Source organism: Elgaria multicarinata, chromosome 20 (genome assembly GCF_023053635.1).
Source record: "Elgaria multicarinata webbii isolate HBS135686 ecotype San Diego chromosome 20, rElgMul1.1.pri, whole genome shotgun sequence".
Lineage (NCBI taxonomy): Eukaryota > Metazoa > Chordata > Lepidosauria > Squamata > Anguidae > Elgaria > Elgaria multicarinata.
The window spans coordinates 20,180,916-20,208,174 of record NC_086190.1 but is presented as its reverse complement, the minus strand read 5'-3'; the positions used below and the strand labels follow the sequence as shown (position 1 = coordinate 20,208,174).

The 27,259-nt window shown below is 59.7% G+C and overlaps 2 protein-coding genes across 3 annotated transcripts; both read left to right on the top strand.

Moving 5' to 3' along the window:
* The first annotated feature begins 569 nt into the window (after positions 1 to 569).
* SDHB (succinate dehydrogenase complex iron sulfur subunit B) lies at positions 570 to 5,100 on the top strand. The gene is made up of 8 exons (XM_063145426.1): positions 570 to 701; positions 1,589 to 1,728; positions 1,949 to 2,034; positions 2,818 to 2,954; positions 3,490 to 3,606; positions 3,906 to 4,007; positions 4,437 to 4,559; positions 4,854 to 5,100. The coding sequence occupies exons 1-8, from the start codon at positions 600 to 602 to the stop codon at positions 4,929 to 4,931; spliced, it is 885 nt and encodes a 294-aa protein (XP_063001496.1). The 5' UTR covers positions 570 to 599; the 3' UTR covers positions 4,932 to 5,100.
* A 2,007-nt stretch (positions 5,101 to 7,107) lies between these two features.
* On the top strand, positions 7,108 to 26,932 carry ATP13A2 (ATPase cation transporting 13A2). Of its 2 annotated transcripts, XM_063145429.1 has the most exons (29): positions 7,108 to 7,244; positions 8,895 to 8,968; positions 9,764 to 9,931; positions 10,753 to 10,811; positions 11,189 to 11,291; positions 11,859 to 11,938; positions 12,264 to 12,341; positions 12,828 to 12,897; positions 13,406 to 13,540; positions 13,888 to 13,954; positions 14,480 to 14,611; positions 14,866 to 15,033; positions 15,823 to 15,933; positions 16,659 to 16,705; positions 17,189 to 17,377; positions 17,463 to 17,669; positions 18,409 to 18,525; positions 18,820 to 18,976; positions 19,242 to 19,362; positions 19,476 to 19,600; positions 20,205 to 20,359; positions 20,832 to 20,942; positions 21,819 to 21,898; positions 22,568 to 22,720; positions 23,574 to 23,670; positions 24,405 to 24,628; positions 24,834 to 24,985; positions 25,370 to 25,542; positions 25,727 to 26,932. In XM_063145429.1, the coding sequence occupies exons 1-29, from the start codon at positions 7,235 to 7,237 to the stop codon at positions 25,895 to 25,897; spliced, it is 3,534 nt and encodes a 1,177-aa protein (XP_063001499.1). In that variant the 5' UTR covers positions 7,108 to 7,234; the 3' UTR covers positions 25,898 to 26,932. The 2 variants fall into 2 exon arrangements, with proteins under 2 accessions (XP_063001499.1, XP_063001500.1); XM_063145430.1 differs by lacking the exon at positions 15,823 to 15,933.
* The last annotated feature ends 327 nt before the right edge of the window (positions 26,933 to 27,259 follow it).

Below are 27,259 nucleotides of genomic sequence, written 5' to 3'. Positions count from 1 at the left end.
AACCTCAGCCAATTGAGCCCGCTGTCTGGTTCCGCATGCTACCTTGGCGGCCAGGCCTGAAACGCCTGTCCCCAGAAATCTCCGCACGCGGTTCTTCCCGGGACGTACTAAGCGCCAACAAGGTGACCCCAGGGACAAATCGAAAAATCTCCCCGCTGTCCTGGAACTCCTCGTCGGGAAACCAGGACAAATCATTCCCCTTGCCGACTTCCGCGAATTCGAGAGGGCCCGGTCTACCGATAGGAAACCATGGGGGGGAGGTGGGTTTCTAGTGGGACGGCTGTTAGCATACACGGACGTGTCGATTGGCCAAGATGCGCGGAGGGAGCGACGAACCCAACAACGCACTCCCGACCGCACCCCAGCCCAACCACACGCCCTCCCTCCGTCCCTCTCCGCGGAAGTGACGTTCTCCCTAGACCTTCACAAAATGTAAGCGTAAGGGAGACGCGCGTTTCCTTCTCTCCCTTCCCGGAAGTCCTCCCTGCCGCTCCCGACAGACGCGCGGCCGGTCCCTCCCCCCCCCGTCCCTCCCCGGGTCCCTCCCCGGAAGCGGCGCCTTGCCTTTGCCTGCCAATCAGTAGGGCAGAGGGCGCAAGATGGCGGCGTCCGCGGTGACCGGGGCGATGTTGCGGGTCGCGCTGAACGGCTCTTTCAGGCGCGGAGGCGGCAGCGGCCCGTCGCTGCTGCGGCTGCTGCAGGTGAGAAGCCCGGGCGCGCGGGGGAGAGAAAAGGCAGGCGGCGGGGGTGGGGGGGGGGATGGGGAGTGTCCGTTGGCGCAAGCTGCTAGTCCCCAGTGAGTCCGGCGCCCCCGCGATCTCGCTCGGACTCCGGCGAAGACCCGCCGAGCGGCGCCCCGTGTTCTTCCTGCCAGGGAAGCGGAGGAGGGGATGCCAAAGGGAAGACTGCACAAACCCTGAGATGCCAGAACCATCGGTGGTCTGGGAAGGGGTGGAGGGAGCAGCTGGGGAGCCCCAGGGGGCTGCATTGGGACCCAGGCCTGCGTGGTCCCGCCCTCCTTCGGGGGGGGGGGGAAGCTCCCCACCCCCCAAGCCCCCACTAACACGAGGAGGCAGAGGCTGGAACCGGGACCTTCCTCCATCCCTTGAGGCCCCTTTCTTCTAGGGCTGGAGGGAGAGAGCCCCCACCAGGCTCCCCATCGTGCCTGGGTCCAGCTCCAGCTGAGAGCCTCCTGCTGCAGGGACTGTCAAGACGTATTTTTGTAAGCCGCCCTGAGAGCCTCTTTTGGCTGAAGGGTGGGATAAAAATGCTTAAATAAATAAATAAATACGGAGGGGCAGAGAGAGGAATAGGTGCAGCAACCCCTTTTGGGAGTCCAAACGCCACCTGGGTTCCGGTCCCACCTCGTTGCCCATCTGTGGACACGTTGCTCTCTGCCACGGTTTCTCTGGTCCAGAAAGTGGGGGGAACATTGAAAAGACGCACAGGACCGTTGCGAGGGTGTCGCAGCACTACAGAAGGACAAACACAGACGCTGCGTTCTCTTCTCGGAGAAGCACGGGCAATAAGCCTGACGCACCTCCGAGACAGTTGCGGGAGAAACTCACGTGATCTTCTCGCGTCGCAGGTCTGCCGCAGAACCCACGCGGCAGTGGCACCTGCCGCAGCGGCCTCGGCACGTATCAAGAAGTTTGCGGTGTATCGGTGGAACCCAGACAACCCCGGAGAGAAACCACGCATGCAGACGTATGAAATAGACCTGAACAAGTGAGTCCTTGAGGGAGGCGAAGACGCTGAGGGATCTTCCCAGGAGGGGATCTATTACCCAGCTCTGTGTGTGTCATGTTGGTCTAATAATCAGAAAGTTAAGGGTATTTGCAACAAACTTTAATTCGTCTAATCTTTAAATTTTTAGTCCAAATGAGAGGATACTGCAAGCCGAGTGATAATGATGGCCGCTGTGAACATTTGGCATTCCTCTTTGTAGATGTGGGCCGATGGTTCTTGATGCCCTGATCAAGATTAAGAATGAAATGGACTCCACACTGACCTTCCGCAGGTCCTGCAGAGAAGGTGAGCTCCCTCCTCCCTTTGCGCTCTGGCTCTGAGGAGCCCCAGCCTCAGGTGGGCGGCAGATGAGGCAGAGCACGTCGGTCACACATACACACAGAGGGCTGCAGTGGGGCCGTTGCCCCTGGAAAGCTCCCTCTCAGCCTGACGTCTTCCTTCCTGCTATGAACAGCTCAGTCATAGCAGACGTAATGTGCAGGGAGAGTCTCCCGCTGTCCCACGTGCTCCCTTCGCTCCCCAGAACCACCACCACCACTACCACAGAAAAAGGCCAAATTCTGTGGGGAGAAATGTAAGCATATAATAAATGATTGATTGTTGGACAATGGAGTTCATTGGAAGGAAACGGATGCTTAAAGATAGCCCTAAGAGACTTCAGAATTAAAATTACTTTGGCGATCTTCAGTGCTCTTTGAAGGAGGTTCTCTCCGCCCCCGCCCCTCCCAATTTGGCTATAAATAGCTGTTTATCTGTGACCTCCCTATAAGTAGCTCTGCTTAACAGTCACGCGCACACACACCACTGGATGTTGGGGGCGTTGCCACCCCCTCTCTAAATTACTCCTTCGTCAGAAGTTTCACCGGAAGAGGAGCAGCGCTGCTTTTGCGACATGTGCGATTGGAGGCAGCTATTGACGTGGGAAGGAGGGAGGGCTCCATCCTGCCCGCAGGTCTGAAGCAGCCGCTGCAGGGCCTCGGATGGAGGGGCTGAGCAGCCCTGGGGTGTAGTGGGGCTCCAGCCCTTGCGCCAGCAGTTCTGGTGTTGACTTGTGTTCTGCTGCTGCAGGCATCTGTGGCTCTTGTGCCATGAACGTCGGTGGGGGGAACACTCTGGCCTGCACCACGAGGATCGACACCGACCTCAGCAAGGTCTCCAAGATCTACCCTCTCCCCCACATGTATGTGGTGAAGGACCTGGTTCCCGTAAGTTCACGCGTGGTCTGCGGCCCACCGGTCAAAGGGCGATGGGGTGCGCTCAAGGGGATCCGCTTGCAGAGTTCGTTCTGCACGTGTCATGAGAGTAGAGCTGTGGCGGTGGTGGCCGAGGCTGTTCCCCTGGAGCAAAAGAACAGGAGGGGTGTGTGCGCAGAATCCATGAGCCCGCTAGAGCAGGCCCAACGGTGCCTTGGTTTGAACAGGAGGCAGAGGGGCTGTTGCGCCCACTCATCCCATCCCACTGGGATCATGATCTCCCCCCACCCGGAGGTGAGAGGTTGGATCTGTGCTGTGATGTCTGCAGATTCAGCCAGGACGCAGGATGGGGGGAAAGCACACATGCACACCCGAATGTCAAATGTTTATATGTCAAAAACGTGCTTGTGGCAACAGAGCCAGGAGGTGGCGGGTGGCTCCCGCCTCCTCCCCGGCGTCTTCATGCATGTGTCTTCGTGACCGCCAGGGCTCCGACCCATCCCATTCTGTCAACCGACTGCTCCCCCCTCTCTCCGGCCCCTTTCAGGACTTGAGCAACTTCTATGCCCAGTACAAAGCGATTCAGCCTTACCTGAGGAAGAAGGATGAGAGCAGCCAAGGCAAAGAGCAATACCTCCAGTCCATCGAAGACCGGGAGAAGCTGGTAATGCACTGGGCCCTGGGCCCCACCTGTGTGGGCGGCCGCCTTGCTGTGCCAGCCAAAGCAGGTCCCCCCTGCTAAGCTCCCCTTCTACCACCTTCATCCCGTGACGGTGACCCCACCCCCCGCCCCCTTTGACTGCTTCCAGGGTCAGGACCCGGGAACCAGTGTGTGCTGAGCCCAATGAGCTGGAGGCTCTCTCCCATTTTTAAGTCTCCCAATGCTGGCTGAAAATGGCCAGGAGTGGCCTGGCCCATTCCTCTTCCTGATGGGGCTCCTTCTCTCCTACCCCATCCCCCAAGGACGGGCTGTACGAGTGCATCCTCTGTGCCTGCTGCAGCACCAGCTGCCCCAGCTACTGGTGGAACGGGGACAAGTACCTTGGCCCGGCCGTGCTCATGCAGGTATGGAGAGCGGAGGGCTCAGGCGCCCCAGATGCGGGGGTGGGTGCAACTTTGAGGGGAAGGCCAAATCACAGCGGCCTTGTGTCCTGCCCCCTCGACTACACACGGACAGGCCGTGGCTCCGCCCAGTCTTGCCACGCTCCGTAGGGTGACGGGAGAGACACTGCTGGTGGCCTTCTGCGCAGGGGACTGGGGTGAGGGAACACCTAGGCGGCAGGAACCGCAGAAACGGAGAGAGGAGAGGAGGGGCAGGGGCTGTGGGAGGCTTCTGCTACGTAGGCCGAGATGGGGGGGAGGAGAGGGAGGGGCAGAAGGTGGAGAGGGACGTGGCGACCCCTCTTGAAGTCAGAAGCAGCTTCACGCCCTGCTGCGAAGGACACCTGCAGCACCCCAGGGCCGAACCTCCCCCAACGCATCCCTGTCTGGCAGGCCTATCGCTGGATGATCGACTCCAGGGACGACTACACGGAGGAGCGGCTGGCCCAGCTGCAGGACCCCTTCTCTCTCTACCGCTGCCACACTATCATGAACTGCACAAAGACCTGCCCCAAGGTGGGTGCTCCCCACCCGCTTTCTTGCTGCGGGAGGCCGTGGCTCCCTGCTCCTGCCTGGCAAAGTGAACCTGGGTGGCTGGGGGAGGGGGGTGGCAAGGGCCCCCGCGCTTGCTTGCCTCCCTCCCGAGAAGGCGAGCCGTGTCCGCTCCCCTGCCGCAGAGCCGGGCGAGGAGGTTGCCGGCGGGCCCTAGGCTGTTCACCTGCAGGAGTCACGTGCTCCGTCGCCCTCTGACGAAGCCGTGATGCCGTGGTCGTCGCGCCCTCGGTGGCTCATTTTCCCTTCCTCTCGCAGGGGCTGAACCCCGGGAAAGCGATTGCCGAGATCAAGAAGATGATGGCCACCTACAAAGAGACGGCCGCCAGGGCTTGAACGCCCTGGGGCCCCGCCTCACACTTGCGCACACCCCACCTCTCGCCGGGAGCTTCTTATCTGTGGTTTGTCGGCGGGCTACCGTGCCCGGCCGTGTTTGTGTGGTTTTCTCTGTAGGCAAAAACCTTGAAAGCCACAAGGACTAATAAAGCGCTACTTCATCAGCCGAGAGGGCCTGAGATCTCTCTGCCTGCCGCTCTGCTGGTTCCCAAGCACCACCCCAGCTTTCCCTCCGCATGGGGCGAGGGGCGGAGGCGTGAAGAGCTGGGGAGCGTTGCCCAAACCAGGCGTTCCCTGGTGAGTGGGAAGGGGGCCAGAGCTGACAGAGGCGGCGGGGCTCAGGCGGGCATCAGGGCGCGGGGCTTGCCTGGCGCGGGCACTGCCTCCTGCCACGTCTCATAAGGTCAGCAGCCGCTTGGCCGACAGAACAGCTTCTGTCTGCCTGTTGCAACTTCCAGGTTCTGATGGGCTGGCTAGGCAGCCAGCGTTGTCCTGTGCATACAAATCCTAAGGCAGAACCTGGATGTGTCAAATGCATCCAAAGCATCGACCGTCAAGGGTGGTGGCAGCGAAATAGGGTTCAATAGTGGTTTGCTTGGGCTCCGATGGACGTCGGAAGAGCCCTGAGGCTGGATCAGACCAAGGGTCAGATATACTTTAAGGCAGATTCCTGCAATGAGCAGGGGGTTGGACTCAACGGGCGTATCGGCCCCTTCCAGCTCTACTACTCTATGATTCTGCTCCCACAAAGGCCAGCCGGCTCTGCAACAGCATCCTTCTGCCCGTGTTCCCCACCAGCTGGTGTGCAGAGGCATACTAGGGCTAGTAGCCATGGATAGCCACCTCATCCAGGAATTTATCCAACCCCCCTTTTAAAGCCATCCAAATTGGTTGCCGTCACCAATCTTGTAGCGAATTCCAGAGTTTTGCACTGTGTGAAGAAGTCCTTCCTTTGATGTGTCTTGAATCTCCCACCAATCAGCTTCCTGGGATGACCCTGTTGGGTTCTAGTATTATGGGAGAGGGAGAGAAATGTCTCCCTCTCCACACCAGCCATAATTTTGTACACCCCTTTCAGGTCTCCCTTTAGCCTACTGTAAGCATGGTTACACCATAAATTTATGTAAAGGCAGTATGATCGTGGCCATTTTATTCTCAATTCCTTTTCTAATTTTGCGTGGGGTCTGCCCTCTTGACAGCGGCCGCACACTGGGTTCACACTTCCACTGAGCTCTCCGCCACAACCCCAGGATCTCATTCGTGGCTGGTCATCCCGTAGCTCAGGTACCATCAGGTGCTGCTGGGCTCTGGCTGGGAGCAGGGCAGGGAACGGGAAGGAGGGTGTGTGGTGCAGATGGCTGCGTGACAGCCCCCCCGCCCGCTGGGGTCCAATGGCAATGTGGAGTTGGGCAGGAGCCCTAACCCTGGTGGCGTTTCAGAGGTCCTGGCAGCTCCTTCACTCCGCTTCCCACCAGTAGAGCCTTGTGGAGGGTGAGGGAGAGGGGGGGGGGGTTCCTTGCCCGAGAGAGAGGGCCAGGGCCAGGCAACGTGTGGCCCTCCAGAGGTGGTGCCTTGCAGCTCCCATCTGCTTAGCCAGAATAGCCCTTGATGGGGAGTGATAGGTGTTGCGGTCCTCTAGGTACGTTGGCCTTCATGTTGCTCAACCCTGGTTAAAGGGCGGCTGCACTTGCTCCTTCCCACCCCACCCTGATGTGGGAAGAAAGCCCAGGGGGCCCTCTGGCTTCCCCACAGGTGTTGGCCTGCTCGGGGCTTTGAAAACGGGCAGAGAAGCTCCCCTGGGTGACACTCGTGGGGTTGTTCTGAGCGTTGGGTTCCTTGGAGGAAAAAAGGCGGAATATAAATGCAATAAAGAAGAAAACACCTTGAGCGCAGGCAGCTCCGGCGGGGCTGAGCGCAGGGCGGCCGTGGACAGCGCCTCGGGCCCCTCACGCTGCCTGGGGGGAGGCCAGCCCCGCGGCGCAGGTTCACCCGCGCCCCCGATCTTAAAGCCCCACGGGGCGCCAAAGCCGGCTGGTGGCTCGGGGCCCCGCCCGCAAGCAGCGCCCCTCCTGCGCGGTGGCGGCGGGTCAGGAGTCCGGAGAGCTGGGAAGGGGGGAACTACGATTCCCAGCAGCCCCCGCGCCTGGCATCGGCCCCTCCTCCACCAGCTGCTGGCCGGCCTGGGATCCGCGGCGGCGGCGACTTAGGCTGCCAGTCTCGAGGCGAGTCGCCGCCGCCGCTAGGAAGGCGAGCCGCGTCTGTCCGTGCGGTGCGCCCTGCCGGGGACGCGAGCAGCGCCGGCCATGAGCTCCGGTGAGGCAAAGCCTGGGGGTCCCCAGCGGGGCGGGGCGGGGCGGGGCGAGCGGGCGACGGGCGCGGGGTCTTGGCGCGCGGCTGAGCCCCTCCGCCTCGGAGCACGCGAGAAGCGCGTCCCGGACCGGGGCGCCGCAGGCAGCGCTTCTGGTTCTCACCCCCCTCGCCCGGCGCTGCGGAAAGGACGGGCGGGAACGGCGCTGCGGAAAGGACGGGCAGGAGGTGGCGTCAAGTCAGCTGCTGCCTGGGGAAACGCCGGCGGGGATGGGCCGGAAATGTGCCCAGGAGCAGCTCCAACTTGTGCCAGAAAAATACGCTGAGCCTCTACATCAGGCTGGTGGTGCGTAGAGCAACCGCAGCCCATCAGCCCCAACCACAGGAATCTGGATCATGAGATCTCAGCGTGCACGGATTGCACGCTGTCAGGCCTTGAGGGCTAGGAACTTGCTTTTTGCGAAGGGAGCCTTTGGGCAGAAGTTCAACGGTGTGCCCGCAAGTCACGCCCAGCGGGCTTTCGGTGCCTCCGGATTTGCAGCAGTCGTGCGGCTCTGGTCCTCTTGGTTGCCTGCGGCTCATCCACAATCGAGGCTTCTTTTACAGACGGTCACAGGCGGCCTGGTTCCCTTCCGGGAACTTGGTCTGTACGGAGTGAACTGGCAGGTTGCTCTGCGTGACCAGCGGCATCTGTCAGATGCCCACAAGCGCACCAGAGGAGCCTCCTCGCCTTTGCAGGACAGAGCGGCCCTGCTTGTGTCACCTGAGACATGTTGGATGCAGCAGGTAAACCGGACGTTCTGCCCGCCCAAACCGGCTCCGCTGTCTGTAGCCCTGAGGCGGCCCAAGCCTCTGAGGTGGCAGGCGGTGCCAGGGGTGGGGTGTTGCCTGTGGAGACTCCTTGGTGGGGCATTGAGACCACCTGCCTGCCTGCCTTTGGAGTGACGCAGGTGCACAGCTTGCTGGTGACGTCTGATCACAAATGGTGCACGATTGCCCTGGGCAGGCAGGACACCGCAGGCAGAGGCAGACATGGCTCCCCACCCCCCTGCCGCCTGCCACTTCCTGTAGCTGGGCTTGGGAAAGAGGTGTGGCTGGCGGTGAGCAGGTAGCCAAGGTGTCGCTCTGGAGGCTGCACAGCCACGTCTTCCATCTGGAAAGGTGGCAGGGCCAATCTACCTAGAGAAGCAGAGCCTCAGCAGGCAACAAGTAAGAAAGTAAAAAAGACAGGGATGGTGGGAGGTGGGGGAGCGAAAGGCCCTGGCAAGTCCATGTGCCTAGAGGAAGAACGGTCCCAAACCAACAGGAGCCTCCCAGGCCCTCGGCCGTCACACAAGCGGCGGCAGGCCAAGGGGAAAGGAGCACAGCCAGCCTCCCCCAGTGCCTCTCGGTCTCCAACCCCAAAGCACCCCCCCCTCCTGGCCCAAAACATGCCTTCAAGAGATGAACTTTGCGAACCCGGCTCCAAGCGCAGGCAGCTACATTGCTGCACTGGCGAGACCAGGAGGGAAGGTGCTGGAGGCCCGCTGGACGGTGCTGCCCCGCCTGCTCTGCACCCCAGAGCCAGAGCCCTTCGGCCTCGTTGCTCCTGACCTGGATGAGAAAGGTTAGGTCCTGCGTCAAGGGGTTACCATCCTGCTCTGTTGCTGTCCTCAGGTAGAGCCAGCCGCATAGAAGTCCAGCACTGCAGCTACAAGACCCTCCAGCTGAGCCCCCCTGAGTCCTGCATGGTAAGCCCAGCGTTTGTGGGATGGGGGTGCCCGTGTTGGGGGGGGGAGTTGAGGGCGGAGCATACTTGCCTCTGCTGCCCTGTGTCTCTCAGAGATACCTCTAGGTCGGCCCTTGGAGAATGGGGGTGACCAGCCAGAGGCCTCATTCCAGGGGCCTTGCGGGATCCTCACGTGGGACCCTCGTGGGACATGCGGCGGGCCTCTTCCATGGCGGCACTCAAAGAGGCTCTGGAAAGCCACCTGCTCCAAAGGGCTTTTAAGTGATGTGATCTACGCTCATGCTGCTGTTTTATGGATGCTTTATTGCTGCAGCTCTGGGGGTGGGGAACTAGCACGGGCTGTATGACCTTGTATTTTTAAATTTTATTATAGTGTAGTAGTACTAGTAGTATTATCTTTGCTGCCTTGGGTAGAAAGAGGGCTTCAATGTATTTAAATAAATAAATGTGTTAAAAGAAGCTGGAATGCTGAGTGGCAACAGAGTTTCCTAAAGGGCTGCACTAAGAAGTGGGAGGGGGCCGTTTCCATCCCTCCGGAGGAGCCACATGTGGCCCACGGGCTTTTAGTTGCCTGCCCCCGTGCCAGGTCAAAGCGCTCCTTGTGAGCCGTTGGCATCTCGTTACGTTTGCTAAGATGCGCTTCACGTGGCGCAGACGGAAGCCCTAATGCTTCCCCATCCGGGGCCATGAAAGAGGGGGGTCCTGGGAGGGAGGTCCTTGCCTCTGTGCCTCCGTGAGGGATTTGGGGGGCCACGCTTGGCCAGCACCAACTCACTTTCTCTTGTTCCTTGCCCAGGAAGTCAGCGGCTACCAACGGAAAGTGTGGAAGGTTGCCCTCTGCCACTTTTTGTCCGTGCTGACCGTGGGACTGCCCCTGATCATCTTTCACTGGAAGCCGCGCCTCCAAGTCCAAGCCAAATGCAGCCCCTGCCCGCTCCGCCAAGCTAACTGGGTGGTCATCCGAGTAAGCAGACTTGGGCAGCGGGAGAAGGCGTGAGACGTGGGCCCTGGGTCGGGCAGCGTTCAGGGGCACCATTGACGCCCCTCAGCCAAAGCGGCCACGTTTCAGCCAAGGCCGGGAGTCCCGGTGGCCCCTTGGGATGGAGATGGGCCCAGGTCATTGGGTGGCAAGAGCCCTCGGCCCTTCCTCTCTCACAGCCCCTCGAGGGCTACGTTTAAACATAAAGCGGGACGTCTCGCGGAGAGGTGGCTGGCCAGGCCTTCCCCGCTGGAGGTGCTCCGTGCGGAGCGTGACCCAGGAAGGGCTCCGCTCGCCTGACAGTGTGCCGTGGTTTATGCCATTTCTGGGACATGGACCCTGCTGCCCAATAAAATGACCAGGGAACTTGAATACATGGGGTGTGGATATAAAACAAATACGATAAAATACACCACAAAGCAGAAGAATCCCTAGATCCATTTGTTGTCTTTTGTCTGTTGGGAAATGGCGAAATGGCTGGGATGTCCCTCAGGGGCCCACCCGTGATGCCCAGGGACCTGTGTTTGGCTTGGGGGAGGCATTGATGCCCCCCAGCATTTTGTACATGTCCGGGAGGCTTCGGGTTCTGGGTTTCGATCCCCTGCCTTTGAGGAAAAAACCAAATGGAGGCTTTGACCGGCGGGTGAAGAGAACGAAAATCTCCCCACCCCCTTGGTCTGATTTATTTATTGCATTTATATACCGCCCCATAGCCAAAGCTCTCTGGGCAGTTTACATGGTGGTGATGGTGTGAGCTGAACTCATGTTCAGTTGCTAAAGCCGCCATCTCTCATGCTCTCTTCCAGGACCAGTTTGGCCAGTACTTCACAGCCGAGGTCCAAACCGAGCAGGTGGAAGAAGGCAGGTGAGGGTCCCCTTCCCAGTCCCTGATCTGCAAAAGATGCTGAGGAGTCCGGAGGCGGCTGTGGGGTGGGGGGCAGAGAGAGTGGCTGCCCCAGGAAGGCAGGGCCCCCACCATCGGTATTTCGCCCTGCCAAGGATTGGGGACCAGCTTGGCCGTACGGACCCCAGCGGTGCCAGCCTCTCCTTCATCCTAAGCTTCGGGGTGGGCCGGTGGGAAGGGGAAGTCAGTTTGCCCATGCTCAAAGGTGCTCTCTCCTTTACAAGTTTTGGGATGTATTCAGACGTCATTGCTTTGTGGGGCCGCAACTGGCCAACAGAATAAGAGTCAGGATCATGGCCATGCGTGCTCTCCTTTTGCCCCACCCCCTTCTCGTTTAGCCTCGAGCATGGAGCAGACGACGGGAGATCCAGCGTAGCTGTGGGAGTAGTGGAGAACGAGGGCGACAGCTTGGACACGCTGAGGCTCTACCGGAAGGAGCAGGTGGGTCCCCCTCGGTCCGAGAGCCACAGAACCGGCCGCTCTGCTTGCCGCACGGGGAGTCCTTGGAAGCCCCTGCGCTTCCCCCGCTCGGCAACTGCCGCCCCAGCCACCCGGCCACTGCCAACCGCAAGCCTCCCTGTGGCCGCCCCATGCCCCCCTCTGCGTTCATCCTTTAAATGTCCTCGATGCCTCAGCCAAGGGGGTCGATCTGTGGGACGTCTGCCCTTGTCTCCAATGGACCCTGCACGGTAGGCTGGGCGGGCCCAAGGCCTCCCACTGGCCTGGCTGGACTCTGCTCTGGCACGTCCTCCGGTCGGGCCACGTGTGCCTCCCCCATGGCCTGCTCCGCCCATCGCCCTTTGGGTGCAGCCCCTCCTTCTAGGTTCTCTTTCAGGCAGGGGCCCTCGTGTTTTCTGCCGGGGGGCACATTTCCTCCTGGGCAACCCGCCAGGGTTAAGTTCCCCCTCCAGAAGTTTGGCTGAGAGCTGCAGGTGCCCCCACCCCACTTGGCTTTAGTTTCCACGTGAGCTGCAGGGTCCTCCTAGCTCACCCATTTCTTCTCTCTAGGCGAACAGCATCCGCTACTTCGTCTTTGAAGGTTTGCGCTACATTTGGATTGAGAAGCTGCAAGCGTACTGCAAGGCCAGGTGGGCCTCAGCCGGAAGGAGGGCAGCAGGTCCCTGGGCTTTATGCACAGGCTTGTTCTTTTGGAAGCCTCCTTGCACAACCCCCCCTGCAGAAATGGCTGAGCTGCTGAGAGGTCACAGAATGTTTGGGATCATTGTGCTAGCAGCATATCTAATGCTCCATGACTGGCTTTTCCTCCTTGGCTGATGGAATGTTCACAAACTCTCTGTGACATCAGAGCACTTCAGCCAATGGTGGGACAGGATTAATTAAAAAAAACCAGAGCTTTTTCATCTGTTAGGAGTCACATATAGCCTGTCTCCCTTTTTTGTACATATTTTGCAGCAAATTAGATGAAAGCTGGACATATTCACATCTCCACCTCTGCCACAGTGGGTTGAGCATCCAGGAACAGACTGCCAGGTAAGGACATGTGGGGCTCATGCGGAATGAGACGGAGCGAAGCCCTTGGTGAGCCAGAGGGAGTGCCCTGCGCCTCCTCGTTCTTTAGCAAAGGCCTCTTGATGTTTGCACAACAGGCCCCTGAGTGTGGCCGTGGCTTTGCAGAACTTTGGATATTTAAGAGTGGCAGCTTCTGTCATTGGGTCGAGAGGTTACCATGTCCAAGCTCAGCTGGTTAAAACAAAAGGGCTGCCTTGAGGGGCTTTTGGCTGGGCATTTTCTACCCTCTGGGTTTTAAAAATCAGCATTTAATGATTCTGGAGTTTTTAAGTATTGTGGTGGTTCGCTCGGAGCCCCCCCCCCCCACCGTAGGGGCTGGCTAGAAATGTGAATAAAGGGAGCCTTTGGCCCACTCATTGACCTTTGTTTGACAAGGCCGCTGCCCTAAAATTGGCCTGAGTGCTTGTTCTCTCTTTCTCCACACACGCCCCGCCCCGCCTTCAATAGGAGGAAGTTCTATGGACCAAACGTGATTGATGTCCCGGTGCATTCTTACCTCCGGCTGCTGAAAGACGAGGTGGGCCTCCCTGAAGATGGGTCTGAGCCTACTGCGAGGGAGGGCTGAGGGTGGGGGGAGGCTTCCTCTCTCCCTCTCCTGCTCCATCAGGGCAGCCGTCACCGTGGGATCAGCTTTGGTTCTGGACTACTGGATTCTGCCCGGATGAGCTCCCAAAAGGCTTGAGGGGGCTGCGGGCTTTACGTCATGTTGGAAAGCACTCTCCCTGAGCCTGTAGAGGAAGCGGCCAGGAGCATCTGCAGCCGCTAGGCAGCCGGTCCATCAGAGCCAGTATTGCGTCTGTGCCCTGAGCGGCACTGGGCCTGGAGTGGGGCGGGGGGGGGGAGCAGGGCTGTCCCAGCACCTCCTTTGAAGCAGGGGTTTCCCGTGTGCCAGGCAGGTGTTCTGCCATGGAAGGGTGGGGATGGGGCCGACCGTCCCCATGGGCAGATTGGGGGGTGGGGATATGGCAGAGTTGCTCTGATGTGGCTCTGAACTGGCACGGTGCTTCCCTTTCCTCCCCCCGCAGGTCTTGAACCCGTTCTACGTCTTCCAGCTATTCAGCATCACCTTATGGATGTGTGAAGAGTACTACTACTACGCCGCTTGCATCCTGCTCATCTCCACCGTCTCAATCGGGATCTCTCTCTACGAGACAAGGAAGGTGAGGGCTGACCTTTGCCTGGGAGCTGGGGGAGGGAGGGCAGGCAGGGTGGAAGCAAGAAAGCAATGAGAGGCCGGGAAAATGTGGCCACACGCACGTGTCCCGTCCCCCCACCCCTCAAGGCAGATCTGAACACCTCCCAAGGAAAATGCCACGGCTGGGGAGAGCCACAGTCTTGTGGCCACAAAAGCCTCCCCCCTCGCCTCATCCTGCTCTCTTTGGGCAGCCACGCCAGTGCCTCACGCTGTCTGGTGGGGGCAGTGGGGTGGGTCGTCCGAGGAGGCACCCCCTCCTCCACCTCGCCTGGCCCTTCTGGAGGGTTTCACAGACACCTTTGGTACCCACAGCAAAGCGTCACTCTGCAGAAGATGGTGAAGATGTCGGTCAGCGTGAGACTCCGCAGAGCCCCCGGAGGTAAGCGAGCGGCCACGGGCCGTTGCCCTTTGACACGCACACACAAACGCACCCCGGAGCGGGCCCACAGGTGCCCTCTGGGGAACGGAACTCCGACTTCCCTTTGCTTCTTGCTCTGGCCCTCTGTTGAAAGAGTCGTTGCCTTTGCTTCGTTTGCTATTTTCAGTTTTACTGTTTCTTCACCTCCTTCCGTTTTCATTGGGTTACACGACTGCCACTGTTTACGGAACTTCTCTGTGGCTGACCCTCCCTCTCGCTGCAGAGCCGTTCAGCTCTCCTCCTCCTCCTCCTCCTCCTGCTGGTTCAGCAGCTTCTTCACCTGCCCTTTAAGCCCTTATCCAGTTCCTCACCACGTGGCGCATGTGTCTGCGTGGAGCTCTTGCAACGTCTTCAGGGTTCACGGGCTGGGCAATTTCTGGCCGCCTTGTTGTTGTAATGTTTCCTTTTGACCAAGTGCTACTGAGGTTCTCCCAGTGTTGGTGGGGTGTCTGACCTGTTTTCCTTTTTGGGGGGTGGGGATTGCAGACGAAGAGGTGGTGAGTTCCACGGACCTCGTGCCCGGGGACTGCATTCTGGTCCCCCTGGATGGGATGCTGGTTCCTTGCGACGCCGTCTTGCTCACGGGCGAGTGCATGGTCAACGAAAGCATGCTGACCGGTGAGTCTGGACAGGGGCAGGCAGGGGGACCCTTGGAGCTGGCCGTGCCTCTGATATGCCCCAGAGGAGCCCCTCTGGTGTGGCTCTTCGCTGCTGCTGGTCTTCTTCTCTAGCTATTTCAGTGTCGTTTAGGTTTTATTATGCCCTTCTGTGTTATGGTTTTATCCTGTTTTCTGAACCACCCCAAAGAGCCTCAGCTCAGAGATAAAGTGAATGCAACGCATCCGTTCTCAACCGACCTCTTTGCCCTCTAGGGGAGAGCACCCCCGTGATGAAGACCCCCTTGCCCAGGGACCCCCAGGCTGCCGGCACCCTCTACTCCCCCGAGGCGCACAAGCGGCACACACTCTTCTGTGGCACGCAGGTCATCCAGGCCCGATGCTACGTGGGCGCTGAGGTCCTTGCAGTGGTGACACGCACAGGTGAGCTGCGTGGGGCAGGGACACCCTCTGTCCAGCGGCCATAGCTTGGTTGGTGGTGCTGAGGTCCTGCCTGAGAGTGTCCGGGCAGCAGCCCCGGGGGCTCAAGTGTGACGCGGCTGAGGAACCGTTTCTCCTGGGGCACGTGGGATGGGTGGATCGCCTTGCCCCGTTTTCGCTGGAACTCCGTGGCTTCTCGTGCTCCTCCTCCATCTCACCACCAGAGTGAGAGGCTGATGAACAAGGAAGTCACAATGGTGGATGGAGGGGTAATTCGGGGTGGGGCTCAGCAGGTGCACAACCGTGCCCCCCCCAACACAGCCCTGAACGCAGAGGCTGCTGTGTGATTAGCATGACGCCATTGCAGAGAGCGGGGGAAAGGCACTGGGTTATACGCTGTTGTTCACATTGTAGGGAGTGCGAAACTCTTCTTGATCAACTGCAGGTCACCCAGAGATCTACCAGTAGATCCCGACCTGCTTTCCCCCGATCCCTGTAGTGGCTCCTCCACCCACCCTCCTGCAACTGCCGTTCTCACGAGGAAGAGAGTCAACCCAGCTCGGGACTGGCCGGCTCAACTTGCTCGTGGGACCAGCATTCAGGCTGGGACTCATCCCCACATGGGGCTGGTGAGACACGCGTCCTCCTCTGACCCTTTCCTGAGGGGTGCAGCCTTGGCCTGCCCCTTTGCGGGGACCGGCTTCTCCCTCGGGGCCTGTGGTGTGCTGAGCACCCCGTCCACCTTGGAGGCCTGGCGTCACGGCCCTCCTCTCTGGCTTTCCCCACCCCCAGGCTTCTGCACAGCCAAAGGGGACCTCATCAGCTCCATCCTGTACCCCAAGCCGGTGAACTTCAGGTTTTACAAGGATGCTGCAAAGTTTGTGGCCGTCCTCGCAGGCCTGGGTAAGTGACTGAAGCAGGAGCTCAACGGCAGGAACTGCTTCTGCCGTTGGCCATGGGGAGAGCGGGAGGTCTCTAGTGGGAGCTCCAGTTTGGGAGCTGGCGATGGACAGGAATTGGGGGTGGGGAAAGAGGGCTGCCTCCCCTCAGCCTGGAGCACGCCTGCCTCTGCCGTCACCCTTCGGAGTCAGGGCTGGCTCCCGAGGTGGCTTTCTGCCCCTGAGACAATGCCTCAACTTACTCCCCTACAAAGGAGGGGGCAAGGTCTTCGGGGAGTAAAAAAACGGCCTGCCGAAGCCTGCAGAGGGGATCGAGCCAAGAGCCCCCTTCCTCTCCTCTCTATGCCCAGCAGCCACAGCGGAGCAGCTGCTGCTATGGTGGTCTGCATGGAATCCCTGCGTGGGAGAGGAGGGCACCGCACCATCCTTCTCCTTGGCCCTCAGCACCACCACTGGGCTCGGGAACTGCCCGTGCCCTTTCTCTCCGTACCTCAGGGTCCGCGGCGTGAGCTCGGGCCACGCCCTCCTCTCCTTCATCCCGTGCTCACCTTCCCACCCTGGGTCAAGCCTCCAATCAGAGGCCCCGTGAGGTGGGGCAGTGGGGGTGGGGCGTCTTCCCCTGATGTTGATTCTGCAGGCCTCTGGTCTGTAGAGCAACAACCTTCCAGTTCCTGGCGCTCTCTTTCTGCGGGATCAGGACCCTTCCCTTTCCCTCTCTCCCCACTGCAGCTGCCCTTGGTACCACCTACAGCATCTACATCTTGTATAGAAAGCGGGTGAGTGCCGTTCCCCAGGGCCCGTGGGGCACCCCACCCTCTCTCTCTTCCCAGCCAAGTGCCCCATTCCCAAATCGTTTAGGGCCACAATGTTAAGACCAGCACTGTGGTGCAGGTTTGGGTCTTGGAGAGCAGTCGAGGCCGGGATGGGTTGCTGCGAAGCAGTGTGGCCCCCTTTCCGAAGAGACCCTCCTCCCTCCTTGGCCCTCAGTCCGCCTGTCTATACACACATGGCAGACTCTGCTCTTCCTTCTGCCCGCCTCCCCTCCCTCCGCAGAGCCAAGCGGCATCCCTTGGCAGGCAGCAGCGGAAGAAGCTCTCAGCTTTGCCCTCGGGGCACGTGATGACTCCTCATCCGTGAGCGGAAGCTGGGGTTTCGGAGCCCTTCTGGAGCTCCTGCCCAGACCTGTTTCAAGTCGCCTCCTTGGCTGGCTGATGAACCCCCGTGCTCGGCTCGCTTACCACCCCACTTTCCACGGACAGGTTGCTGTTGGGCAGATCGTCATCCGCGCCCTGGACGTGGTGACGGTGGTTGTGCCCCCGGCACTGCCGGCAGCCATGACGGTGGGCACCATCTATGCCCAGAACCGCCTGAAGCGGCACGGGGTCTTCTGCATCAGCCCTCCACGCATCAACCTCTGTGGCAAGGTCCGCCTGGTCTGCTTCGACAAGGTGAGGCCCCGTGAGGTGGGGGGGGGGGCGCATGCCAGCCTGCCACTTAGACCATGTTTTTCATGGGGCCTGTCCCTTCCCCCAGACAGGGACGCTCACAGAGGACGGGCTGGACATTTGGGGGGTCGCCCCCCAAGAGGAGAGCCGTTTCCTGCCCCTCGTCCAAGAGCTGCGCTGCCTGCCCGAGGGGCCGCTGCTCTCCTGCCTGGCCAGCTGCCACGCCCTCACTCTGCTCAACGACCAGCTGGTCGGAGATCCGGTCGACCTCAAGATGCTGGAATCCACCGGATGGGTGAGAACAAGATGGAGAGGAGCCCTTCTGGGTGTTGTTTGTTGAGAAAACAGACTCCCTTTTCCCACAGTTGCATCTCTGTTTGAGCCACTTTGTGGGAGCAGAACGAGTTACTGGGGAGAAAACAGAAAAGTTGCCATTCACCTGGCAGAGACGGAGGGCAGCCACGACCCACCTCTAGTCCCGGGCACTTCCAGTGGTTCTTTTGCAAGGCTGGAACCCAGATGGCCTCTGGCCCAGGAGACCTTGTGGGGAGTCCCCGTGGTCTGAGCAGAAGGCTGCCCCCTAGGGCAGGAAAACCTAGGTCCTCAGGGCTACGATCAGCAGACAAAGGGCCACTCAGGTCTGGCATAGCAAGGGTCACGTTCCTGGATGGTCAGCCCAGGAGAAAGTCCAGAAGCGAGGTCAGCCAAGGTCAGAGAAAGAAAGGAAGCAAGGAGCAGCACCCCGGACAGCTTTCAGTAGGACCCTGGCTTCCTGGAAGCTGCGTAAAAGGGCCTTTCGCGTGGAGCCCACGGGGGTGGGGTGGGGGTGGCAGTGGCTTTAGAACCAGAGTGCTCGGAGTCTGAGGATGGTGACGCAGCTTCTACGGCCACACCCTCTTCTGGGCCCGAGAGGTCTGTATCAGCAGCTTCTCCTCCTGAGGAGGAATCAGAACCCCGGGTCGTGGGGAGGAAGGAGCCTGAACTACAGAGGGAGGTGCAGCTGCAGGGGGCCTGAGTTTCTTCCTTCCTTCCAGACACAGGAGGAGGCGGAAGGACCAGGGGCAAAGGCGGCACAGGTGGCTCAGCTTTTTGGGACCAGAGCCCTGGTTGTGATGAATCCTCCGCTGCTGGGGGAGCAACCTCATGGCACGGTGAGACCACGGGCCTTTGGCACAAGGGAAGTGGGTCTTGCGTGTGAGCAGAAGATGCACCCTGAAGCCAGCATGGGCGCAAACAGCTCGCCCGTCCCCTGGTACGCTGAAGGTGCAAAGCTGCCTGGGAGGAGCCTGACCTCCAGAAGAGGCCCCCACCTCTCCTGAGGCCTGTTGCCGGATCAACGCCTGAGGACGAGCTTGCACCCTAGAAGGAGTCAGTCTCCCCACCCCCACCCCACCAGCTGCATTCCAGAGACCCATCTGGGTTATGCCTTTCCGTTACCTCCTCAGAAGCACACGGCCCCCCTGGCCATCCTTCGCCGCTTCCCGTTCTCCTCAGCCCTGCAGAGGATGAGCGTTCTGGTGAAGCCCCCGGGCGACAGCCCTACGGAGGTCTACGTGAAGGGCGCCCCGGAGATGGTGGCCAGCCTCTGCGAGAACGAATCAGGTCGAGTGCTGCCTGCCTTGTTCTGTGTGGGCCAGAGTCAAAGGGAGGTGGGGGAGGGGAATACCCAGAAGCCTCAGGTGCCAGGGGCTCCACTCACATGAGTACTGGGGGGATTGGCCCTGTTCTGATGTGGGAAGGATCCAAGAAGGCCCCTCCCTGGGAAAGCAGCCCTGCCATCAGAGCTGCTGCTTCCTCCACCCCCCAGCTGCTGCGTCCTGCCACTGCTCTGGCTGAACAGCCGCCTTTCTCTCTCTTGGCTTCGCAGTGCCTGCAGATTTCTCCCAAGCGCTGCACCGTTTCACCAGCGACGGCTTCCGGGTCCTGGGCCTGGCTTACAAGCCCATGGCGGCCATCCGGACATTTGAAGACGCCCAGGACGTGGCCAGGTGCCTGGGATGGGGGGCGGCTCCTCGTTTGCCCCTCTCTGCCCCGGCCGCCTGCCAGGGCCCTGGGCTGCGCCCGCATTCGGGTCTAATCCAGGCTTCCTCTTGACCGGCAGGGACTCTGTGGAGAGTGGGATGGTCTTCCTAGGGCTCCTGGTAATGAAGAACGTCCTCAAGCCCGAAACCGCCCCCGTGATCCACTTACTGCGCAATGCCGAGATCCGGACTCTCATGGTCACAGGTAGCCAGAGGTGAAGGGGGGGGCCTTCCGTCTCCATCTGCGAGGCAGGGTTGGCAGGAGAGGCCATCCGTGGGGTCTCTTCTCACTTCTGGGGGGCAGGAAATGGGCTCTTTGTCACTGGAGCCCAGGCATAGCTGTGTCTTGCACAAGGCACAGCTGAACAGCTGACGCTGCCTCTGGTCAGGCCACGGTCTGCAGAATTCAAAGTAGAGCCGGCGGGGTGGGGGCAGATTTGGGGCTGGGGCAGGCAGCTCCCTGTGTTTCTGTTCTAGAAAGAGGGGCCCTGAAAGCCATGCCCCCCCCTCTAGCCCCGAATTCCAAGTGTATCAACCCAAGCTGCACTTGGTCAGTGTCAACAGAAAGGCAGTCCGCACATGCCTTGAGGCATGATTTCCTTCATTAGGCCATCATGACTTCCCAGATCGTTGGGTTTTGAGCAGGTTTCAAATATGTGTTTATAAATAAGGCTGCCCAAGTTGGGCTTTGCAGATGGGTCGTGGGGACACGGATCAGGGTCTCCAGCTGCCCCCTCTCTGCTGACCCGCCAAAGTGCGCGTCTCATTTGCTGTCGCATCAACCTTTGTTCCCTCCCTTTCCGCGTCAGGGGACAACATGCTCACGGCCGTGAACGTGGCCAAGAGCTGCCGGATGGTGGAGGCGAAGGAGCTGGTGGTCTTTGTGCACGCGGCCCCTCCCGGCCACGGCCAGCCAGCCAGCCTCAAATTCGTCCCTTCCGAAGACTCCCCTGAGCCCCCCGAGGTGAGTGCTCCTCCCGGCCAAGTACCCGTGGCTGGGGCGGCCCTCGTCCTCAGTGGCTCTTCTGTGGGCTGCACTCTGGGGTGGGGGTGGCACCAGCTGAGAGAAGGGTCCCCCTCCGGTGGGGACCTCAGCAAGTTTGTTTATTTATTTTATTATTTATTTATTACATTTTTATACCGCCCAATAGCCGAAGCTCTCTGGGTGGTTCACAAAAATTAAAACCATAATAAAACAACCAACATGTTAAAAGCACAAAAGTTCTGCCTTTGTCGAGAGAGATCTGCCCATCCCTCTCCGGCCACTGATTCCCCCCACCCCGGAGAAAGCTGTCCCCTCCCCCCCGCCCCGGTCTGGTCCCATCTGGAAGTGGGGGGAACGGGAGGAGTAGAAAACTGTCCGGGCCGTTGGCCAGGGGGCGACAGGGGCAATGAGACCAGCCCCCTGCTCCGCCCGCCCAATTGGGGTTTTCCAGGGCTCCTACCAGCGGGAGAGATACTTCTTGGAGCAGCACCCTTGCCACTTGGCCATGCACGGGAAATCCTTTGCGGCGGTGTGCGAGCACTTTCCGGACCTCCTGCCCAAGGTAAGCCTGAATGCCGCCCGCCAGCCGGCCATCCCGGTCTCCGCTTCCCTTCCTCTTTCTCCAGCCCTGTGGGCCCTGCTCCGGCATGCGCTGCTCCTCTGCTCGTGGGTTTTCCTTGTGCTCGTCAAGATCCTGAGGCCAGCCTGCCTTTTCCTGGCGGAGGGGGCAGCAGCGAGTGAGTGTGGTAGAGCCCCCTCCACTTGGCCAGCCCAAGGTCCCAGGTTCCGTTTCTAGGGGAAAGGCCCTCGCAGGAGGGGACCGGCTTGTCTCTTCTTGAGACCCTGGAGAACCACTGGAGGTACCACGTCTGGGTGGGAGAAACACCACCACCACCACCACCACCACCACCACCACCACCACCCCGCCCCGTTCTGAGTGCCCTGGGCTCCTGCTGTACCCCAGGCTGAGGACCTGCATGTGGTGCTTCTTCAGAGTTCGGATGTGCCCTGCGACCCAGGAAGAAGAGCAGCTTCAAGCCTGAGCCCCCCCTCCCTCACATGGCTCACAGGGATTTCAGGCTGGGGAAGGTCTTTCCCAGCCCCCAGCCCAGAGATGGGGGGGCTGGAGCTGGGGCCACCTGCAGGGATGGTGCATCTTCTGCTGCTGAGCTCTGACCCTAACCTGAGCCCCTCTAGGGAGCAGGCTGCCCTCGTCTCTCTAAACACACACGGGCTTCCCTTGCTAGCACTAGGAAGGGAAAGCCCAGGAGGTTCACCACGATGTTTCCAGGGGTGGGGAGGCTGGCGGTCCACCCAGAAGCCACACTTCGTAGCACCGCTGCGTTAAATGCTGGCTCCACGTGGCGCAGGGCCCACTTTAGTCATTTCCAGCTCTCAGAACCACCATGACGCACGGCATCTTCTCTGTCTTCTGCAGATTCTGGTCCGGGCGACAATTTTTGCCCGGATGTTACCTGACCAGAAAACTCTCTTGGTTCGGAACTTGCAAGACCTGAAGTAAGTGTATGGTGTTGGGGAGTGGGGTGTTTGGGGGACAGAGGGGGCCCCCGGCAAGGCTGTGTGAGAGCAAGGAGGGGAGGGTCGAGGGGCTGGGAGGAATTTGCTCCAGGAACCTGGGAAGGAAGGAAGGCGCCTCTCTGCTTTGCGGGACCAGAGGCACGGGGAGCTGCCTAGTCCAGAGGAGAGCCTCCAATTTTCACCAGCAAGACTGGGCGGGGTGGGGGGACATCAGGCCTACCCTCTTAGGGGAAGAGGGGAAGCTGCCCTGGGTCCATCTTGCCCGGTGTTGCTGACACGGACTGGCAGCAGCAACTCCCCAGGGTTTGTTTTTCCAACCCTACCTGGACAGGCTGCCAGGGATTGAGCCTGGGGGCTTCTGCTGCTGAACTCCAGCCCTTCGTCTGGCTGGCTGGCTGGCTGGCTTCTACGCTCCGGCCTCTTCTCCTCTCTGCTTTGGCCGGTCGGCGAGAGGGAAGGGCAGTCGAGTGTGATACCTGGGGGCGGAGGGAGAGGTCTGATGTCAGGCAGGACCCCTGCGGCACATTCACCAGCCTTCAGGCTGGCTCTGGCGACCAGCTCTTTCCCTCGAGGGGTGTGAGAGGAAGGGGGGGCAGGTCACGATTCCTCTTCTCTCGGTGTGGAGAAACCGTCTTGTGTCACTTGCAGCTACTGCGTGCTGATGTGTGGCGACGGCGCCAACGACTGTGGGGCTCTGAAAGCGGCCGACGTGGGGATCTCGCTCTCCGAAGCGGAGGCCTCCGTGGCGTCTCCCTTCACGTCCCGCATCGCCAACATCGAGTGTGTCCCGGCCGTCATACGGTGGGTCTGGAGAAGGCCCCGCTTCCCGCACCCTTCCCCAAGGGGGGCTGGGAACCGCCTTTGCTTTCCCCTCGTCGCTGCTTCCGAGGGAAAACGGCTCCCTGTGGAGTCAAAAGGTCTTGGGGCTCTGGCGTGCCAGCCGTGGGTGGGGCCGGAGTCCAGCGTGGGCAGCCTCTGCCAGCTGGGTGGTGGCGCAAAGCTTCTCACGCAACCCCGGGGCATCAGGGGCCCCAGCCCTGCGCTAGACCAGCCAGGCACGAATAGGGCCCCAGCCTGGTCCTTCTGCACTGGGCTCAAGGGTTGGGTGAGAAGCGCCCATTGCCCAAGAAGCACATGCAGGAAGTGAGGGGGGCCAGTTCCTGTGTGGATTGGAACGCTGACTGTTGTGCGAAACGATGGTGCTCATACCAGCCTAGTCGGCTATGGAAATGGTGTTTGTCTTTCATCCTGGTTGTTTCTGGAGCCTCCCTATTGTAAAGGCTCCAAGTGCTGGGAGGGGGGGGGGGCAGTAATTCACTGCATGCATGCTCTTAACGTTAAGTCCAAACGTTTTATAATTTTAAAACGTAAATGTTAATTAATGCCTGTCTGTTTTTAACGATGATGTGATTTGTGATTTTTGTAATGGTGGGAAGACTTATTCAATAAAGCTTCATTCTATTCTATCTGCATGCATGCACACTTCCCCCCCCCCAACAATTTAAAAAATTATTTATTGACTGATTTGATTGCATTTCTATACTGCCCAATAGTTGAAGTTCTTTGGGCGGTTTACAAGAGAGCTCAGCACTTCCACTTCCCCCAAACAGCTGATGTGTTGTTGTTCTCCTTCCTGACGCTCTTTGGCCTTCAGGGAGGGGAGATGTTCTCTGGTCACTTCCTTCAGCATCTTCAAATACATGGCCCTCTACAGCCTGGTGCAGTTTGTCTCCGTGCTCCTGCTCTACACGGTAAGAGCTGCCTCTCCTAGCTCTGGGGGAGGGTGGGGGGGTCCTCCTTTCCTCAGCCCATTGGCTCTCAGGGTTCCATGCAGCCGGGGAGGACTAGAGGCTGTCGCAGGGCAGCCCGGGCGTTCTCCGAGTTGCTCTGTTGCATCTTGGGAACTTGTGCCCCAACAGGCCTCCCGCTGATCTCCATGGCTGTGCTGCCGGCGCTCTCCTTAGTGGCCGAAAACCTTAGGCAGTCCTCTGGCCCTCCCTGGCCTCGTGGCCGCTGCATCGCTCGGTGGCACAGCATTGCGCGGGAGAACGAAGCATCGCCTGAGGCAGTGCAGAGCACCCCAGCTGCCATCCAGGGTGCTCCGCGGGTTCCAGGCGGATTCAGGAGAGTCACAGCCTCCCTCCCTCACCCTGTGCCGCTGGCCTCTCCTGTGGTTCACTCCCAGGGTCCTCTGGGTGCTCCTTCAGAGGGACCGTGCGGGGCTTCGTGTATTTTAAGAAGGCCAAGGGGCAGGGGGGCTTGAGTCCCAGCAGCAATTCCGTCTCCATTCCCTTGACGGAAAGAAACGAGATGGACGAAGCAGTGGGAAAACCCGGGAGGGTCATGAGCGGAAGATGGCGATGCCTGGACCCCAGGGAATTCCGTAAAGGAGGCAGGGCGATGGGCAGTGAACGCCTCGCCTGGGAGCCCCCAAGTCACACCCTCCCTTCTCCACCTCCTTCTCTCCCCTGCTCCACCGGCGCAGCTCAACACCAACCTGAGCGACTCACAGTTCTTCTTCTTCGACCTGGTCATTACGACCACGGTGGCTGCCTTGATGGGCAAGACAGCGCCGGCCCCGGATCTGGGCCTGGCGCGCCCACAAGGAGCCCTTCTCAGCACTGCCGTCCTGGGCAGCCTCCTGCTGCAGACGGCTCTCCTCATTGCTGTCCAGGTTGTCAGCTACTTCATCACCATCTCTCAGCAATGGTGAGCGGTGCGGCTCCTGCCGGAACAAAGACCCGGGGTGGGGTGGGGGTGCTATCAGCAACCTCTTCCGGCTTGCGCCTGAGGCTGCTGCCTCCACTAACCCCCTTCCTGTCTTGCTGGTCCAAGAGACTCTGCTTGATTTTTACCGTCAGGCCTGTGCCGGCCTTTGGGAGCCAGCCTCAGCCTCCTCCTGCCTCCCTCTCAGGTACATCCCGTTGAACAGCACTGTGACGGCCCCTCAGAACATCCCAAATTACGAAAACACCGTTGTGTTCTGCATCTCAGGCTTCCAGTATCTCAGCCTGGCTGTGGCCATGTCTAAGGGCTATCCCTTTCTAAAGCCCCTCTACACAAACGGTGAGCTGGCCCCTCGCCCCTTGCCCTGCTGCAGCAGGTTTCTGACACCCACTGCTAGGCCACCAAAACGTCTCCTGCTGTTCAACCGTATTGTAAAGCGTGCCTGGTGTCTCCCCAGCACCCTTCACCTAGGGACCTCCCTCTTCCCCCAGGTCAGGTTTTGCCCTGACCTTTGACTTCCTCTTACAGAAGCTGCACTGTTTGTGCACATTCTGCAGCTGGCACTTTCAGCCTGAGCAGCCAGAATTTTTGTGAAGAGCCTGTGACATTGCCAGAGCATTGCTGATTTGGTCCAGTTGTACCAGCCATTTCTAGCCTACTTCTATTGGAGCACGGTTTGTGTGTCTAAACTCGCGTAAGCTTTCTCTCTCTCTTTCCCTGCAGTCATCTTCTTGGTTGCCTTAATCATCCTTTTCGGACTCATGATCTGGTTAACCCTTTACCCGCTGAGCTTCATGAGAAGGCTGTTGAAGCTGAAGGGCATTGATGACTTGGACTTCAAGGCCAGCCTCCTTGGAATAGCCACCATCCACTTCTTCATGGCATTCGTGCTGGAGGTATGGGTTCAGTTAAGCACAGGCTCCACGTACCAAGGGTTTCAGCCTCTGCGAACAGCAGAGGTGGGGCTGCCCCTCTCCTGCCTGGGAGCATCTGGGTGGGGCTCCAAATGCTCCCAAAGGCAGGAAGAGGAGGCGGCGATGCCAGAGGCCCTCTCGCTCCCCTTCCCATTCTCCATTTCAGACCGGCCTGGAGCACGGCCTGCTCAACTGCATGCGGACGCTGCGCCGTAAGAAGTCGTCCAAGAAGCGCTACAAGCGGCTGGAGAGAGAGCTGAGGGAGCAGCAGTCCCCGTGGCCTCAGCTCCACGAGCCTCTCTTCGCCACCGGCAAAATCTCCCTCGCCGCCAGATGACGCTGGACCCCTCCGCCCCGGCTGCCCTTCTGCATGGACACCGGGGGCGGCTGCGCCTGCCCTTGATGCTCCTACCTGTAGCAAATCTCCTTGTCCTGCCTCCTCCATCTGCTTGGCAATAGACCCTGAAAACGACCGTGTGCGCACCTGGCCCCCATCCCCCTCCTCCTGATGGAGCGTAGCTGCCCCTCCCGAAGCCCAAGAGTCGCTCGCCCGGCTCAGCAAAAAACGTCAGCCTCCCGAGTCCCCTCTGGAAGGTTTTCCAGTTTCTAGAAAGAATGCCGAGGGCATCCACTCTGTTCCCGGCACCAAGCAGGGCTTTCTGTGGAACCATCTGGCTGGTTTGGGCCCCTCTTGGACGGCTTCCTCTGCTGATGCCCTGGGCCATGACTTCATCTGGTGCCGTGGCAAGGAGACAGGCGGCATCTTGCCCAGGTGCAACAGAGAGAAGTGGGAGGGGAGGGGGGCTTTTGCCCTCCAGACGGCCACGTGGCTTGTGTATCACGTTGCCAGGTTCAATGCAGGACTGAGCCCCCTGCGCCTCTTCTCACAGTTGGAGAGATGAGTTTTGGCTCCTGCAGCTTCTCCCACAAGGCCACTTCAGCTCTCCTCCCAGACACGCGGGGCCAGGTCTCCTGTCAGGGAAGCAGCCGGTGGAGGAAGCCTGCCTCTGTGACAGCTGCTCTGTTCAAACAGTGGTTGCTTTGGTTCTGTCGGATCTTCAATGGCCCCACAAGGATGGGCTCAGCACAATCCCTAGAAAGGACATTTTTTAAACTTGAATTTCATCACTGTCTTTCCGCCTCCATTCCTGTTTGCTACAATTTCTTGCTCTCCAAAGAGTCCTCATCAGCCTCAAAGGTCTGGTCTGGTCCAGGGGGTGTTTTTTTTTGGGGGGGGTCTCCTTCCCACAGCCGCACCCCAAAGAAAGGTTCTATGAAACGATGCGTGTGTGGAAAGCAAGAGCTGATGGTCTAGGCCACTACAGCATGGTTTATGAACGTGTCTCATAATAAACAAATGATATTTTCTTGATTTTGTTCCCATTTTTAACAGATTTGGTTAGTCCACAGAATTCTCAGAGCAGCTTGCAATTAAATCCACGCTTTAAAAAACAGAAAGCGTAAAAACACCTACAGTATTTATTGCGCAATACAATGTCCAGTACAAAGCTGGGGGGGGGGGGACACAGCTCTAGATTCAAAGCCTCAAAAAGATGTCACAGAAAGAAAGGCAGCGGAGTGGCGCCAGGTGGGACTTCCTCGGGGGAGACCGTTTCCCTGCTTCCGAAGGCCAGAGAACCTCCATGGAGGACCTTGGTGTGGAGTTTTTAAGGGCGGTGGGCAGTTTCCATGCAGGAAG

Coding starts and splice junctions, on each gene's coding strand:
- ATP13A2 (XM_063145429.1), top strand. Junction 15,034..15,822: donor TGCAGTGGTGACACGCACAG/GTGAGCTGCGTG, acceptor CCCCACCCCCAG/GCTTCTGCACAGCCAAAGGG. Junction 24,629..24,833: donor ATCACCATCTCTCAGCAATG/GTGAGCGGTGCG, acceptor CCTCCCTCTCAG/GTACATCCCGTTGAACAGCA.
- SDHB (XM_063145426.1), top strand. CDS start 600: ATGGCGGCGTCCGCGGTGACCGGGGCGATGTTGCGGGTCGCGCTGAAC. Junction 702..1,588: donor CGCTGCTGCGGCTGCTGCAG/GTGAGAAGCCCG, acceptor CTCGCGTCGCAG/GTCTGCCGCAGAACCCACGC. Junction 1,729..1,948: donor TATGAAATAGACCTGAACAA/GTGAGTCCTTGA, acceptor TCCTCTTTGTAG/ATGTGGGCCGATGGTTCTTG.